Consider the following 16,003-nt stretch of genomic DNA (forward strand, 5'->3'; position numbering starts at 1 on the left):
ATCGCCTGAAACCAATATTATGGGGCATCAAGGGCCAAGGATTGGCGGGCGTTGCCATGGCAACATCTGCCCGACCACAACAACCACAACAAGCTCCCCCTCACGAACCATAACGTCGCACATATCAACTTCACTCCCACAATCGACATCGTCATCCTTTTCTCTCTCAGCAACGAGAATTCGTGCGGTTGTATTTCATTGGAAGGGAAGGGTTATCGGTTCTATTATATTTGAGGTTCACCCTCCTTCTCCACCAAAGCCACGGCCACTTCTCGCGCGCATTCCTCGCGTCGCATATCTGGATCAACATTGTCCCTCTTCCATGCCATCACCACTTTGAGCGATACTTCGTCTTAGAATAGCGTCCGCGTCCGGAATCTTAGTTTCTGGAAGATACGGTAGCCCGCCGCCAGATTCGTGGAGACAGTAGGATGGCTTCGCCCTCGCAGCCGGTGAGTTCCCGCCATTGTTTGTTTACTTTCATGCAGCTAGCGGAGTGTTGTTGATATCATCGGCGAGCTTGGAGATCGAGATTACTGATAGCAACTAGGTGCCGCCTTTGCGTATACAGAAAGGACCTTCATTATCTCCGACCAAGTTGCCTCGCCCCCTCTCTGAGCTGGCTCCAACTGAGACGAGAAGAAACTCCCCAAGCTTCAATCAGACCACAAAGGTAAGCTCTTGGCCGATCGTTACGTGGTGGTGCGACATTCGGAGAATTAAATGCTAATATTAACTACGGCTAGAAAATGATGCTTAATGGGGATTCGTCTCCATTCCAGTCATCTCCCTTCAATGCGTCAGAAGGCAACTCTTCACCGCGGCTCTTCTGGCAAGGGCGCGATCCGGCAACACCAAATCGATTCAAGTCAGAGAACGAGATATTTGGTGCAAGAGATACATCGCCGTCACCAACTCGACGATCTTCAATTGAACGACTTCAGCGTGCATCGCGTGTCAAGAATAGCAACATGTTTGCGCGTGAACAGAAGCAAGAGTACGATCCAACCTCAGTACCCTTCATTGAACGACCACTAGCCAAACAAATCCAAGGCAATGCATATGGGGGATCAGGCCTCGAGGGGCTGCGGTCTGCTGAACGTGGACAACCGTTCGGTCACAGCAGGGCCGATAGCAAGACTACCGTGCCTCTGTATAGTCCTACAAGAACACCACTCAAAGCCGGAGCAAACAGCCTGCGGTCACCCAGCAAAGATCAGGCATCTCCAACCAAATCATCATTATCCACACGTCGTTTTGACGGAAAGTCTAGCTTCGATTCAGAGAATGGGCCCCATTCGGAGGAGAACTCCGGGGACGAAAGAAGTCTTCCTCCAGGAAGGATCCTTCATCGACATGCTAAGAGCGTTACGTTCGATGCGGCTCCACCGCAAGTCAACGAATACGAAATGGCCACTCCAGATTTGTCTTCGATTGGAACTGGATCACGCGAAAATAGCTACGATTCTGCAGAGGATGAAGACGACGATGGTTATAACTATGGAGATTCTTTCCAGCAGGATGATAGTTTCGATGCATCTCTTGAAGACACCGACAAGACTCCTGTTGTTGGCCCAGATGATTGGCGACATGCTAGTCCAACCACACATAATAGTGGTATTATGTCAGGATCTTTCGATGATCCGTTTGATGGCCCGGAAGGTAGCCCTATGCCGGACGCCCGTCCGTCATCATCACTTGGACGCACAGCTGCGACTCGCAATGACTCGCTGAACTCGAATGGCGACCATCGGCCCTTACCGCCTCTTCCTGGCATGAACCGCCCTGCACGAAGTGGCTCCACATCTTCGGTCGGACTCTCTGCAGCGGCGGAACGAGCCATCATGAGAAACTTGCCATCACCTCCACCACCAGCATCTATCAGCAAGTCTGACCTTCAAGGCATCAATGGTGGGAAGATGTCTCTTGAAGAGCGTCTGCAATTGATGATGATACAAGATGATGACAAGCCTAAGACGGCAGCCGAACAACAGCGCGAGCGTCGAATGAGACGCGCTGGAGCTCGTGACCGCAACAGCCAAACCCCAGAGCCTGAACAATCCATCACCATCCATGAAGATGAAGATACTATTGATGATCTTCCTGATTTGGGATCCTATCAGCTCCCTCCCAGAATTTCTCGAGAGTCGATTATGCGAAAAGTGAACGGACAAGATTTTGGCCGAGAGTCAGACTACAATTTCTCATCCCCTATGCCCAGCTCTAGTCCCGAGCGTCCTACTCCCATTGACCCAGACACCCCAATTCCGACAACGGAAGAATCAATTCTTGAGAGTGAAGCTGCAGACGAGAGCGTTATCATCAAACCTGAGCTAGAAGAGGAAGATCCCGTTGATGTCTATTCCATCCCAGAGATGTACCAACCCACCGAATCTAGAATAGACGCCTACAACAATGAGCGCGAAGTCCCAATTCAGGATGACACTGAGAGCCAATACTCCGAGCCAACAGCCTCTAACACCAGTCCCCAATTCCACTCAAGCAGTGGCCCTGACGACGACGGACCCCCAACCCCGCGTGCCCAGAGCCCGCAACCTAAGCTAAACCATCCAGATCCGATCAAGGAAGACGCAAGAAACTCCCTCCCGGAATTTTCAGGCTTCTTGGAGAACAATAAGTTTAATCTCGGCCTTGAATCTTATATGGCTCCCTCTCCACCACCCAAGGATGACCGCCTATCTGAAGCTCCAAGTATGTCACAAGCTCATGAATATCTCCAGCGGCCTGAGACACCCCAAGGACCCCAGATGCTCAGCTCAAGGCCAGAATATGATGGTTCTGGGTGGGGTCCAGAGGAAGAAGATGAGAGCGAAGTTGGGACACCAGAGTCTGTCATTAGACACCCAATTGAGAGAGAACCTTCACCAGCCCGCGACTCACCTAGCATTCCCGAACAAGTTGCAACTATTAAGTCTTCCGGCTCCAAGCTCAAGACTCGACCATCTGCCACACCCGCAGATCTCATGGCAATGCGAGAGATGAGACGTCACGTGAGTGGCGAGCAGCCAGGTGTTCCACCTATTCCCGAAAGGCACCGCAGCCGGCCGTCATTAGGCTTGGAGGAAGGGTCTGGCGAGGCCATCGATTCTGATGGATTGGAAAGACATTCGAGTTTTAAGAAGAGATCATTGACTTTGGACATCGGTGGCGATCTGGGGTTGAGTCTCGACCAAGATTTCGACCGGGTGATCGAAGCCCAAAAGGTTGCGTTTAACCTATCTTCTTCACATTCATTATGCTTCGACATTAAGAATGGACAAGTGTCCAAGTTTGACGACACCACATATTTAACCTCTTATGCTAACGTTACTCCACGGAAACAGCGCGGATACCTAATGAGACAGAACACCAAGCTTGTCGTTGCCAGCAGCGATGTCGACAAAGCAGATGATTCCCGCGGTATACGTTCGGCCGGAAACTCTCCTGTGAAGAAGGAACGCCCCCAATCCTGGACTGTAGAGCCATGGAATGGCCAGATGCGGAAGAACAGCCTCAAGGATAAGCCGAGTCCTCGCAAGAGACCTGCTCCAGGTCCAGTACCTCCTATGCCAGGTCAAGGCAGCAATGTCACTGGTTTGGGTATCCTAACAGAAGACGAGCCGTTCGTTAATCCCGGTGTGGAAGAGGTTGGCGAGAGGGGAAGACTCTTTGTCAAGGTGATAGGTGTGAAGGACCTTGATCTACCACTTCCGAAGAGTAAGCTTGACCGGCCAAATAGTATATTTTTTTTTGAAACGGTGCTAATACCCATATTAGATGAACAAACTTGGTTTAGTTTGACCTTGGACAACGGAGTCCACTGCGTAACTACGGCGTGGTTAGAGCTTGGAAGGAATGCACCAATCGGCCAGGAGTTCGAGCTCGTGGTCCCGAATGAGCTTGAGTTCCAATTGACTCTCAATGCGAAGTTGATTAAACCAGCACCGAAGCGTGTGGCCGAACCAGCCAAGACTCACAAGGCGCAAAAGCCTTCAACATTTAGCCGGGTTTTTGCGTCACCCAAGAAACGGAAGGAGCTCGAGATGAGACAGAAGGAAGAAGAGAAGCGCATCACAGAGCAAAACCGACGGGATGCCCAAGCAAAGAGGGCATCCACGCAACCGACGGCATGGGACCTACTTTCTCCGCTTGCTGCCGAGGACGGGAGCTTTGGACGTACTTATGTGTGTCTCAAGGATCATGAGCCTCGCTGCTACGGCCGACCATACGTCGCGGATGTGGCTTGTTTTAACGAATGGGCGACAGAAGAGGCGAGTAATTCATCAAGTGTGAAGAGTAAGCGTGGAAATACCACTGTTCAACGGCGGGCACCGTATAAAGTGGGCAAGCTTGAGTTACAACTTCTCTTCGTCCCCAAACCCAAAGGCGCTACAGATGATGATATGCCCAAGAGCATGAACTCGTGCATTCGGGAGATGAAGGAAGCTGAGCTTGCGCTGGCGCGAAATTGGGAAGGTCACTTGAGTCAACAGGGCGGTGATTGTCCAGTAAGTTTAAAGTTTTACTCATAATCGAGAGACACATGACTAACACGCCCTTAGTACTGGCGTCGCCGTTACTTCAAGCTTGTCGGAAGCAAACTCACGGCATATCATGAGTCAACTCGCCAGCCACGCGCAACCATCAATCTTGCCAACGCATCCAAGCTAATTGATGACCGCCGTGCTCTTACGCAAAAGGAGACTACGGGCAAAGGTGGCAAGCGCCGCAAGTCAGGGTTTGCGGAAGAGGAAGAAGGCTACATGTTTGTTGAAGAAGGTTTCCGAATCCGATTCAACAATGGTGAAGTCATAGATTTCTATGCCGATACCAGCGCCGACAAAGAAGGCTGGATGAAGGTCCTTGATTCCTGCGTTGGTAAAGAGGGCGATGCCACCAAGAGCGGCTGGTGTGATCTGGTCTTGAAGCGTGAGGATAGCCTCTCCAGGAGAAACGAGCGAGGAACTGTCCGAAAGGAGCGACACCACACCCGCACGAAGAGCATGATTATATAGCGACCCGACACGTTCATAATCGCTGACAAGGCATATTCCCCACTTGGTAATGTCGTCATGGTCTTTACGAAATCATGATACCCTTTTGCCTGCCTTCGCTTCTTCGGTTCTTGATGGCAATCATGATTTTACTCCGACCAGTATTTATATGTTTCCGCTTCACGATCTCCTTGACTTCCGCCCGGGTGGCATTTATTTCCACCGACACTTCGGTTTATTTACGAGGACTGGGTTCAGGTCAATGATGAGAGGCGTGATGAACAAATTAGGGTGCTTAGGCTGTGTTATAGGGTGTTTTGGGAAGGGGGGCGTTTGATATTGGTCTTTCTTATGTTCGCAGATTCTTGTTTTGAAAAACCAAATGGAGTGTCTGCTGTATCGAGACCAAGAAATGACATGAGGATGATAATTATGAATATAACCTACCATTAATATTTTTGAGACCTCCGCTGCTGATTGAAGATGCGTATGCTATGACGTAGTCTTGGCTTCCAGTGTTGATTGACATGGGGCAACTAGTGAGCTCATCGTATGTTAAAGACGTGGATTCACACACCCTTGATTCTCGATCCTCCGTGGTTATCTAAAAGGCGGGAGTTGGTGACTTAGTTCCTTCGGACGACTGCTATCCTCGTGACCCCTTTACATATTAAATGCTCAAGTCTAGACCAGAAAATAGCCTCGCTTCCACTGCAAAGTAAAATGCTGCTGAGTTAAAGAGTATCTATCCAAGATACGTAAGTAGGTATTTTCTATTGTGCTTAGATTTGATTACGTGATATATTACTTAATTACTTATGCTAAAAATTCTTTACTATTGTGTAAAGTACTTTTTGGGATATTACCGAACCGATCTAATCGTCGGTTCGCTTAACGTTCCCTCCTTATTATCCTGTGTGTGATAACTGTGGGCTAAAAGCTAAAAAGAAAAACAAAAAATAAACCCAAAAAAATATTACTTTGATCGACGCAGGGATCGAACCTGCAATCTCTTGATTCCAACCTAGTGATAGGATCGCTAATGGAGAGTTAGAACTTGAATCTTTCGAATAACTTTGTATTGTTGGTACTTACTAGTCAAGCGCCTTGCCATTGGGCCAGCCGACCTCTCTTTTTGAAACCAAATCGTTTATTCAAATTTATATTGAGGGCTGCAAAAGACAAAAACAAAAAACGAAAGAAAAAAATATTATTTTGATCGACGCAGGGATCGAACCTGCAATCTCTTGATTTCAACCTTGGAAGAGGATCGCTAATTGATAATTAGTATTTAAATCTTTTGAAGAACTTATGATGTTGTGGTACTCACTAGTCAAGCGCCTTGCCATTGGGCCAGCCGACCTATTTTGTTGCAACTAAATTATTTATTTGAATTTATAAGGCTCAAATTTAGGGTTTGAGTCACGTGGGTTATCTTCCGTACGACCCAAGGTAACCTAACCTAGGGGTCATCTGCGTTTTCGTAAAGGATCAAATAGAACAGTTTTTATAATATAGTAATAGTATTATATTATCTAGTCTACCTACCTACCTGCCTGCCCGCCTACCTGCCAGAAGGTACCTACTGAGAAAGGTACCACAAAACCTTTAAATACCACGGCTAGAAGGTATCGCTGTTCTTCCGTAGGACCCGCTGCAAGTGAGGTTTCACGTGAGCCAGATCAAGCCCAGAAGACTGTAAGCATTACTCTTCGCCTACTCAGGGGTCCTTGACCTAGCATACTTTCCTTTTGTACTTCCTTCATATGTCTTAGCTCGATTAATCGATTAAACGCAAGTGTTAAAAAGCTTAATTGGTTAAATAAGTTAAATTTAATAAATCTTTTTCGCGTCGCGCGATTTATTTTTATAAGTTTTATAATTTTAAATAAATCCCATGATTCAAGGGCTGCTTAGTCAATTATATGTTAGAAATCACGTGCTTCAACTGTAATCCTACTCGCATAATTTCTTGCCAAGATCCTGCCGAGATCAGCTTCAGGTGACGAAGCAAAACCTCACTATTAAAATATTTTCGTGTCGGCTTCAAACCTTTTAGTTATTCTAACTAATCAGACGACAAGCTTTCAACCCCACCCTTCAAAACGTGGGCTTCGACAATACATTTAAATTCAGATACTATAGAGGCGTCATGCCCTCCAGATCAGATATCACCTATTTCGGTGCAGGCCCAGCTCTGCTTCCTACTGACATCCTCGAGGATGCTGCCAAAGCTCTCCTCAACTATCATGATACCGGCTTGGGTATTGCCGAGCACTCTCACCGCTCGCAGCTAGCTGCCGATGTAATTAATCAAGCCAAAGCTGATCTGGTGTCCTGTCTTGATATTCCGGACGACTACGAGATCCTCTTTATGCAAGGCGGTGGCACAGGACAATTCTCTGCTACAGCGTATAATTTTGTTGGCGCCTGGGTTACCCGCAAGCAGCAAGAGATCTTTGGGGAGATTAAAGGCGATCCCAACGACTCTAAGGTGATCCAGCGACTCAAGGAGGCCGTGGATAAGGATCTCAAGATCGATTATCTGATTACCGGCGGCTGGTCACAGAAAGCGTCAGCTGAGGGCGAGCGACTTTTTGGCTCAGAGCATGTCAATATTGCGGCAGACAGTCGCAAGACGAACGGCGGTAAGTTTGGAACTATTCCGGATGAGAGCACCTGGAAGCTGTCTAAGGATGCTGCCTTGGTGTATTTCTGTTCAAATGAGACGGTTGATGGGGTTGAATTTCCTGGATTTCCTAAGTCTCTTCAGCCGGGCCCTGACGGGAAAGGGCCAATTGTTGTCGCCGATATGAGTTCGAATATCCTTACAAAAAAGATTCCAGTCAAGAACTTCTCGGCTATCTTCTTCGGCGCCCAAAAGAACCTCGGACCAACCGGTATCACCGTTGTGATTATCAAGAAGAGCTTTCTACCGCCTTTCACCTCTCAACCTTCAGCAAATCTAATGAGACAACTGGGTCTGCCTATTCCACCTATCATCTTCCAATACGAGACTATTGCAAAGAATAATAGTCTTTATAATACATTGAGTATCTTCGAGTAAGTTATAGTGAATTAATATTTCTAACCAAGATAATATTAATTATACTACTAGTGTATACATTATAGGCCAGGTTCTTAGAAAGTTACTGCAAACATATCCGGACAAGGTTGAAGGACAGCAAGCTGTATCTAACAAGAAGGCTCAACTTGTTTATGATGCCATTGAGGCGTTTCCCGAGATCTACCAGATCATTCCCAATAAGGCAGTGCGGTCGCGTATCAATATCTGCTTCAGGGTTATTAAAGGTGGCGATATGGATACCGCAGAGAGAGCCTTTCTAGAGGAGGGTATCGCCCAAGGACTGACTGGGTTAAAGGGCCATCGTTCGCTAGGAGGAATTCGAGCAAGCAACTATAACTCGGTTCCTCTTGAGGGTGCAGAGAAGCTTGCCAAATTTATCCGCGCTTTCGCAATGTCATAATAGCAGGTTGTCGTGTAAGCCAGTCAAAGAATCGGTTTCAAAGGTGGCACTAACCTCAGCTATGCTAAAGTGATCACAGAATATGTTCAAGCAAAAAGAAGCTCTGTTACTTCCCCTACTTAGCGCGAGCCAAAGTGACCGAGAGGAAGATGTATAGCAATCTCAGAACATCTCAGCCGTACCCTTCGTAGTTGGTGCTGGCCGCAACAGGACATGAAAAGGAACAGCAACACAATCGCAACAAAAGGAAAACTCATATCTCTACGCACGGAAAAGCTCTTCCGACTAAGAAGGCTTTCAAAGAGTAAGAAGACGGCTTGTTTAATGTGGTCCGGATTTGGACTTGGGACGACGGAACCAGCTTTGGATGTCAAGGGCCACGGATGTGGTTTCGAGAGTTGTCTCAAGCGTGACATCAGCATTCCTCACGTCCAAGAAGGCGATTCTACGTCCATGATACCGCAGGTTCTTGAAGCAAGGTAAATCAAACGACCTGACGCGAAGGTATGAAGGTGTTTCTGTCAAGACACCTGACTGGTACTGAAGCCTGAGCTTGTCAGAAAGCAGAATTCATAGAAACAGGGTCCAAGAGCCAGAAACCAATTAATTGCCTATGATTTCGATCCACGTTGTTTATACTATGTCGCCAATCGTCCCTTCCTGCTCCGACACATATAATATTTATTTGTCAAAGCCGCTTTAGTTCGATGAGTCCCAAATTTTTTGGAAAAAGCGGGAAAGAGATCCACCAGCCGACCAGACCATTCCATGACGAATCTATCTTGATCACTGTCCCACCATTGTTGTTTCATTGCGCAAGAGGGTTCGCCATGATCTAGGGATCTTTTCATGGTTAGATATTTCCGATTAATCGAAGATTGGCTACGTTCGGTTCCAAATATTTTCCAAAACCTGTCGCAGATCTCGCTATGTCTGAGATTGTAAGGCATGAGTTCCGTGATGAATTTTTCTTCGTCGTTAGTCCAATGGACCGCATTTGAAATTTCGGTGTTTAAACTCAATGTATTGTGCCTTGTCTTGAGAGCTCCCTCAGTTCGCTGGAAGCCGAATTTTCCTGGCTTTGACTTGGTGAGATAAGCTCGAGGTCCGACTGTGTTTGTTTGATCCGATCTGAGACTGAGATGAGAGAGGGAGTTGGACGAAAGCTTGTATCGAAAATGAAGGCCGACAATTACTTGGTCGTCACTTCCTTATACACAGAGAAACAGAAAAGCGTTGTGAGATGATCGGCTACTGTACGGTGTCCAGATCTATTCCCGGTTATTTACGCACACGAGAACCCCTATTCGTTGAACCTTGCATTGCAGTCTGCTCTCAGAATACAACCAAAAATAGACCGCTATCGGAAACTGAAGTTTTTGAGTCGTCCTTGTTTCTACGGACAACAAAAACCTTGCGGTGTTGCAGGTTTGCACTATAATTTCGCGGTCTCAAGGATTGCGGCAAGCTCTTTACCGCAATACCATGTACGGCGGGATGCTTAAACTATTCAAAAAGGCGATTAGCAGTTTGGAACGGTAAAGATGCATAGCCGAGGGGAGTGGGCGTCATCGTGGTGCGGAGTTTAATATATTAGTTTCGAACAGAAAACTAAAGATACAGGAATGGGGGTTGGCGGTGGTGGATAAGACAGTGTGACGGGAAGGCCATTAACAACGCTCGAAAGCAGTCTCTCAGAAACGCCAAGTTATTTCCCTCTATCTAACTTTCCGTGTTGATCCTATAACATGCAGTGAAGTGAATTCAATCTTTAGTACACTATAAAAACAATATATTAAGTATTCCACCAATGCTTCTTCGGCTCCGTCCCCGCACCCTGCATCTGCTTCGCCGTCATATCCTCCTGCCGCGCTGCGCCATGATACCTCCAGCGCCTCCTCTGCTCCAGCACCCACCACTTCCCGACCTTCTCGGCATCCACGACCCAGGCCGCCGCCTCGGGGCTGAGTTTCGCCACCAGCGCGGTTAAATCGAGGATGGAGTTGGCTTCGGTGGGGGTGAGCTCGTGCGGGTCCACGTCCGTCGATGTGAACCTGTACAGCCCGGATTTGCAGACGGGTATGATGAGCCGGAAGGGGAAGGCGCTCGTGGAGATGGAGAGGAGGGCGGCGCCGGCGTTGAGGACCGATATGACCCATGCTTGGCGGCCGTTCTTGGTTGTCTGGTAGGGCCGGATCAGGCTCTGCCCTTCGTATTGGTGGACGAGGTTGCTCGCGATGTCTAGGTCTTGGGAGTTTAAGGAGTCGGTGGAGATTAGGAGGTCGAGGATGGTGGGAATTATGGAGAGAGAGGTCGTCCTAACGTCGAGCTGGGTACGGGGGAGTTTGGGGTGGAAGAATACCAGCGGGACTTCCATGTTGGTGATGTGCCCATTCTCGAAGGTGCTGTAGACTTTGGAGTCTTCGCGGAAAGCCATGCCACTGTAGGATGATCACGTCAGTTGGGGTCTTGAAAGAGGAAAGAAATCTTACTGGTCTCCAACTAGAACAACTAGCGTCTGGTCTATAATGCCGCTTTCCTCGAGCAGGTCCATCACCTCCCCAATCCACTTATCCCCATACCGGACTGTATTCAGGTAGCTGTTCAGCTGATGGTTCTTCTTCAACCTGTTCCTGGCAAGGTACTCAATATCTTCGCCACCTCCCTTTGGCACATTCCATGGGTGGTGGGTCGAGCTCGTAAAGTGGGACAGGAACAGCCGCTCGTTCTTCTCTTCAGCTTCGTGGAAGAGGTCGCGTAAGTACGGCTTTACTTGTGACTCAGGGAAGCCGAAGTAGTTTGATTCCTCTTCCGTCGGTGGGTAGTACTTCGAAGACGGGTCAAGAAGGTCGTCCTTCACTATGACCTTTGAGAATCCAATGTGCTTATTCAGCTCGTCTTGATGATCATAGTGGTCTGTGATTGATTGAACAAAGACGGATTTCCATGGCATCGATGTAAACTCGGAGGGGGTGGAAGTGTTGGCTTTGTTGCTGTTAAAGAGCTCGAGTATAGAAGGAACACACGGCTGGTATATATGGCCGTGCGCCTCAACTGTAAAGTCTACAGGTAGCGGTTGGACCCCACAGTGACTGCCAATCATGCTCTTGAAGGTTGTGGTACTCGTAGTGAAAGCTCCAGCAACATTGATGCCCCCCATCTCCTTACTCGTGTCTCGCCACGTCCTGGACTCGGAGATAGGCCGTTTATTAAAGTCAAAGCGTCTCTCTTCACCAGTAAGGATCTCGGCATTCGGTGTCAGAGTAGCCAGGTGCACATCGGCTTCTGCTGCGCTCTCGCTTGTTTTGTGCGATCGCTTGACAAGATTGTGAATGTTCGAATCTTTCTTAAAAGGGAAGACATCCTTTCGAGTGCTTTCCAATGATATCATGACAATATGCTTTATAGTGGCATTGTGCTTCCTCAGCTCTGCAAGAGGCGCAAGCAGATCTTGGTCGAGGTTTGTAATTCGTACTGGATCACGAACTGGGTCATAGTTGACCCCTTCAACGCTCGACAAATTGTCGTACCATCTATCAAAACCATTAATACGCCCTACAGGGAGCCATGACTGTGCAAGCGTACGATCCCATCCTTTTAGATCAGAAGTGGATGTTTTTGCTTTTGGCATCCATCCGGGAAAGTTATCCTTGGTAGGCTCCCAATGCGTGCTTGACACCAGTTGCGGTAGAGGAAAGATGATTTCGTCTGGCAAGTGGCCGGCTCGGCAAATGGCTTGTGCACTCGGGCTCCAGATCTCGAGGAGGGTGAAGGGTAGAGTTCCGGACATGTGGCCGAACGGGGGATTTGGAGGTCGTACTACTAAAAGTATAGCTGTGGTAATGATAGGTGCGAGTACCATGATCCGAGTCAACCATGAAGGGCCCCCGGATATTTCATTTTCGAGACCGGCCTTGGGCTCGGCATTCAACGACCCGCCATCCAAGGACCTATCCTCCTGGCTTACGGGAGCCTCGTCTTCGCCGGGTATGACTTTATACTCCAAACCCCCGCATAGTCGTTGTCGCAGCCGGCGGGGGATGATAACCTTGACCACGGTCGATGCGAGAATATTCGTGACGGCGTATAGGGGATGGGAAATCGCCCGTGCTGTTATGGTGATGACGGCCGCAATAACTGCGGCGTGCTTACTTCCGGACATGAAGAGTTTCATTCCAGCCCGATCGTGCGCAAAGTTCTTTGCCGCTCCCCATTTGATATCGGAACCCATCTCGAGGTAGAAGGAGATCTGACATGATGCCGCTCCTATAATGCCCAGGCTTGAGCCAATTAGTGAGGGTTTTACTACTGCCTTGCACAGCTGAACTCACCAGATGACCCGTCGGACCAGCGAGAGGAACACTGAGAGCAGGCCATGGCATTTCAGGTGGACCAGGTTCCACGTCGCTGCAGCGGCGACGACGTCCAAGGCCAGGTAAGTCGGGAGGTATAAGAGAAATAACAAAGGGGGTAGCGAAGTGACATGGCTAAAGAGGTGCAAGACTTTGGCGAGGAGTATCGAGGTGACGATGACGGAGTATTGAAACGAGGAAGTGAAGAAATGGCGAAAGGCGAGAATCTCTGCCCAGGACCGTTGAGATTTCATGATGCCATACACGCCAAAGTGAAGCTAGGTTGGCGGAAGGCTGAATAGCTAAGGTAGCACCCGGCGCCTATTGCCGTAAGCGGACATGTGTCGTGCGACCCTTTGCGGAGATTGACTAGGTAACCCCTGTGGCGGTGCCCCAGCCCTAATGGGTTAGGCCGGGGAATTCTACGCTTGCGCAGGAGTGCCTTATTAAGCTGTTTGAGGCAAGTCGCGTACTCTGTGTTATTTCGCGCCAATCTATATATATATATATATATCTCTCTCCTGCTCACCCTCGCTTCACCTCCACCTCGCCCATCCTCACCAGCTGTCTTGTACACACTCCACCACCTCACCTCTGCTCACCCCTCTTGCCTAGGATGTAGTCACCCCCGTTCGCACTATAGTCGAGAGCGTCAACTCCTGGCGAGAAGGATTCAGGGGAGCCAGAACGGGCTCCAGGGGGCCGTGATGGGCTCCTGGTATCTGGTCTTAATTATTTGACACAATCTCTCGTTGCTTCTCTCACTGCTTTTGCCTTCGTCATTACAGGCCCGGCGTCCATGTAAGTCTTCACTTCCGTAACCCAAAGACCCCCAACACCCAATCCATCATTCGCTGGAGCCAATTGCAAGATCAACAACTCATTCACCTTCACGTCTTCCCTCTTCTCGTCGCCTTTGAAAACCGATCTACGGCAACTCATATCCGTCAGCCATGTATTACTTCGAAAGTAGTTCTTGTTTTGGTCGACGTAAATCCTGGATTGACTCACACGGAAGTTGTCTCGCACATCAAATTCATCCTCCCATCTTCATATTCCATGAACACGACTTTGATATCATCTAAGTGATAGAATTCGGCCAGCATCCCCTCTCGCATCTTCAGCATCTCTGGTACTTGCGCTGCAGGTACCGGAGGACCTCCGTTTGTCACGAATACTGCGTCGTGAGAAAGGATGTGTTGGAGTTGGATGGCAAGTTGAGAAGAGCGATCAAGTGCGTCGATGGCGGCTACATATTGCGAGAAGAGGAGGAAGCCAGGGGAGTCTTTCGGTATCTTGGATAATGGGCCGGCGTATTGTATGAAGCCTCCTACTTCGGTTGCCATGTTTCTATTGTTCTTCAATCTCTTTGAATATTTGAAGTCGGTTGAGAACTTGAAGTAGGAAGCTTGTCTTTGGGAGGAGATACGCGACCCCTCTTTTCAGGTGATAGTGGCTTGCACCCAGCAGCAAGGTTACACGAGCGCAGGCTCGGCAAAAATTCCGAATCGATTCTTTCCTCTTATTTTAATTATTATTTAATTATTCTTATTCTATTAAAACAAATTGTACAATAGTTAGATAGTACGTTCTACGAATACTCCTTGTTGAATAATTATTACTAATTTTGCTTCTTCTAGCTGCGTGTTGGTACTTCCGCAAACAGATATACTCACCCCTTGTTCAAGCTTGGATGCGTGATAACAAAGCTCCGCAATATCAGTATATGGCAAACCCCTTTTCATGGCCAATTGAACAACCGACAAGAGTCCCCCCGCTTCAACTCCCAAGGCCGTGAGTCCCAGGATTGAATCATCCCGTCAGATAAAGTAGATCAACTTAGTATATAAAAGTAAGAGTATTCGTTCTACTTCTTATTTAGTGTTCCTTTAGTAGTAAACTTCTATAAGTTCGTCGTTCCTTTATTCTAGAAGTAAGTTATTAAACTCCTTTCTAAGTTTTTCTATATAGAATATAAAGATATAGTTAGTCCTAAGAACTACTAGTAGCTTTAATTTAGTTTATTTTAAGTCATATATAATAGAGTAGTTGTAAAGCTATAAGTAATTGAATTACTAGAGTGTTTTATCACGTGACGAATATTGTAAGGAACCGATTATACCTCGCGATATAAACTCGCGCTATAATAATAGTAACTCTAAACTATACCACTCGCCTCCTACTCTAACTTCTTCGTGAACCTCAACTCCGTCAAATCCTCCGGCTGGCACACCTTCACGCGGCAACCTATAATATCTGGGCGGGCCAAGATCTTCTCGTATATAATAGCAAACTCCGACGCCTTCATTACCCCGTACTGCTCCGCTGCAGTACCTGCCATCACGAACAAGCCGAGGTAGACCTCGTTGAAGCGGATATTCGTGTCCGCGTTGTCGATACATGCCACGTTCGCCAAGGAGTATAGCGCGCCCTGGGTCATACTAGCTGCTGGGCGACTCCCATTATCTCCGCTAGCGCCTGTGCAGAGCGTCCAGGTGCTCGTAGGGTCGTTCTGCTCGAGAAGATAGGGGATAGTCGCCTGATAGGCGTCTGTCGACACGTATAAGTTCTTTTATGCCTGTGTATTCCTACGGCATGGCCACACTCACGAAGGTTCGGCTCAAAATTGACCTGCATATGCTTCCTTAGGTCCTCCGTGGTGAGATCAAGTATGGACGTCGTTTCGAACAGCCCGCCAGCTGCCGATCACACAATTACTCTTCTCGTCAGCCAAAACACTATCGTATTAACACTCCGATGAAGTAGAGACTCACCCGCAGAATAAACATGCTGGAATGCCGGCAACTCCCCCTTGCGTACTTTCTCTACTACATCCTTCACTCCCCGATCAGACATGATGTCCGCCTCTACCGTCGTGATGCCCTCGCGAGTTCCTACATTGCCGAACAGCTTCTCCGCCGAAGCCTGGTTGCGTACGATGGCGAGGACGTGGAGTTTGGAGCGCAGAGCGGCGTAGATAGCCGAGGTGCCGATGTTGCCAGTGGCTCCGACGATCAGGACGGTCGGCATTTTGGTTTATGGCTTGTGGTGGTGGTGATGGTTTAAGGTATGGTTGGGAGTCAGCGTTTTGAACACGGAATGTCCGTCACTATATATACATATATATTCCAGCCGGCGGGCAAAGTGGTGTGAGGCCGAAAGTCCGCTG

The 16,003-nt window shown here is 48.3% G+C and overlaps 5 protein-coding genes across 5 annotated transcripts; 2 read left to right on the forward strand and 3 right to left on the reverse strand.

The window, feature by feature from the left end:
- Window positions 1-431: 431 nt before the first annotated feature.
- On the forward strand, window positions 432-5,015 carry BP5553_05552 (putative Bud site selection protein BUD4; the record flags this gene model as incomplete). Its single annotated transcript, XM_032014175.1, has 5 exons — window positions 432-452; window positions 551-673; window positions 747-3,717; window positions 3,778-4,508; window positions 4,563-5,015. The coding sequence occupies 5 exons, from the start codon at window positions 432-434 to the stop codon at window positions 5,013-5,015; spliced, it is 4,299 nt and encodes a 1,432-aa protein (XP_031870775.1).
- A 2,131-nt stretch (window positions 5,016-7,146) lies between these two features.
- Window positions 7,147-8,482, forward strand: BP5553_05553 (Phosphoserine aminotransferase; the record flags this gene model as incomplete). Its single annotated transcript, XM_032014176.1, has 2 exons — window positions 7,147-8,057; window positions 8,113-8,482. The coding sequence occupies 2 exons, from the start codon at window positions 7,147-7,149 to the stop codon at window positions 8,480-8,482; spliced, it is 1,281 nt and encodes a 426-aa protein (XP_031870776.1).
- A 1,795-nt stretch (window positions 8,483-10,277) lies between these two features.
- BP5553_05554 (uncharacterized protein) lies at window positions 10,278-13,088 on the reverse strand (the record flags this gene model as incomplete). The annotated part of the gene is made up of 3 exons (XM_032014177.1): window positions 10,278-10,923; window positions 10,975-12,762; window positions 12,814-13,088. The coding sequence occupies 3 exons, from the start codon at window positions 13,086-13,088 to the stop codon at window positions 10,278-10,280; spliced, it is 2,709 nt and encodes a 902-aa protein (XP_031870777.1).
- A 478-nt stretch (window positions 13,089-13,566) lies between these two features.
- Window positions 13,567-14,180, reverse strand: BP5553_05555 (uncharacterized protein; the record flags this gene model as incomplete). The annotated part of the gene is made up of 2 exons (XM_032014178.1): window positions 13,567-13,762; window positions 13,846-14,180. 2 exons carry the CDS (start codon window positions 14,178-14,180, stop codon window positions 13,567-13,569), a joined length of 531 nt encoding a protein of 176 aa, XP_031870778.1.
- An 833-nt stretch (window positions 14,181-15,013) lies between these two features.
- BP5553_05556 (Uncharacterized protein) lies at window positions 15,014-15,864 on the reverse strand (the record flags this gene model as incomplete). The annotated part of the gene is made up of 2 exons (XM_032014179.1): window positions 15,014-15,384; window positions 15,609-15,864. The coding sequence occupies 2 exons, from the start codon at window positions 15,862-15,864 to the stop codon at window positions 15,014-15,016; spliced, it is 627 nt and encodes a 208-aa protein (XP_031870779.1).
- Between the last annotated feature and the right edge of the window lie 139 nt (window positions 15,865-16,003).

This window comes from Venustampulla echinocandica, assembly GCF_003357145.1.
Source record: "Venustampulla echinocandica strain BP 5553 chromosome Unknown scaffold_2, whole genome shotgun sequence".
Taxonomy (NCBI): domain Eukaryota; kingdom Fungi; phylum Ascomycota; class Leotiomycetes; order Helotiales; family Pleuroascaceae; genus Venustampulla; species Venustampulla echinocandica.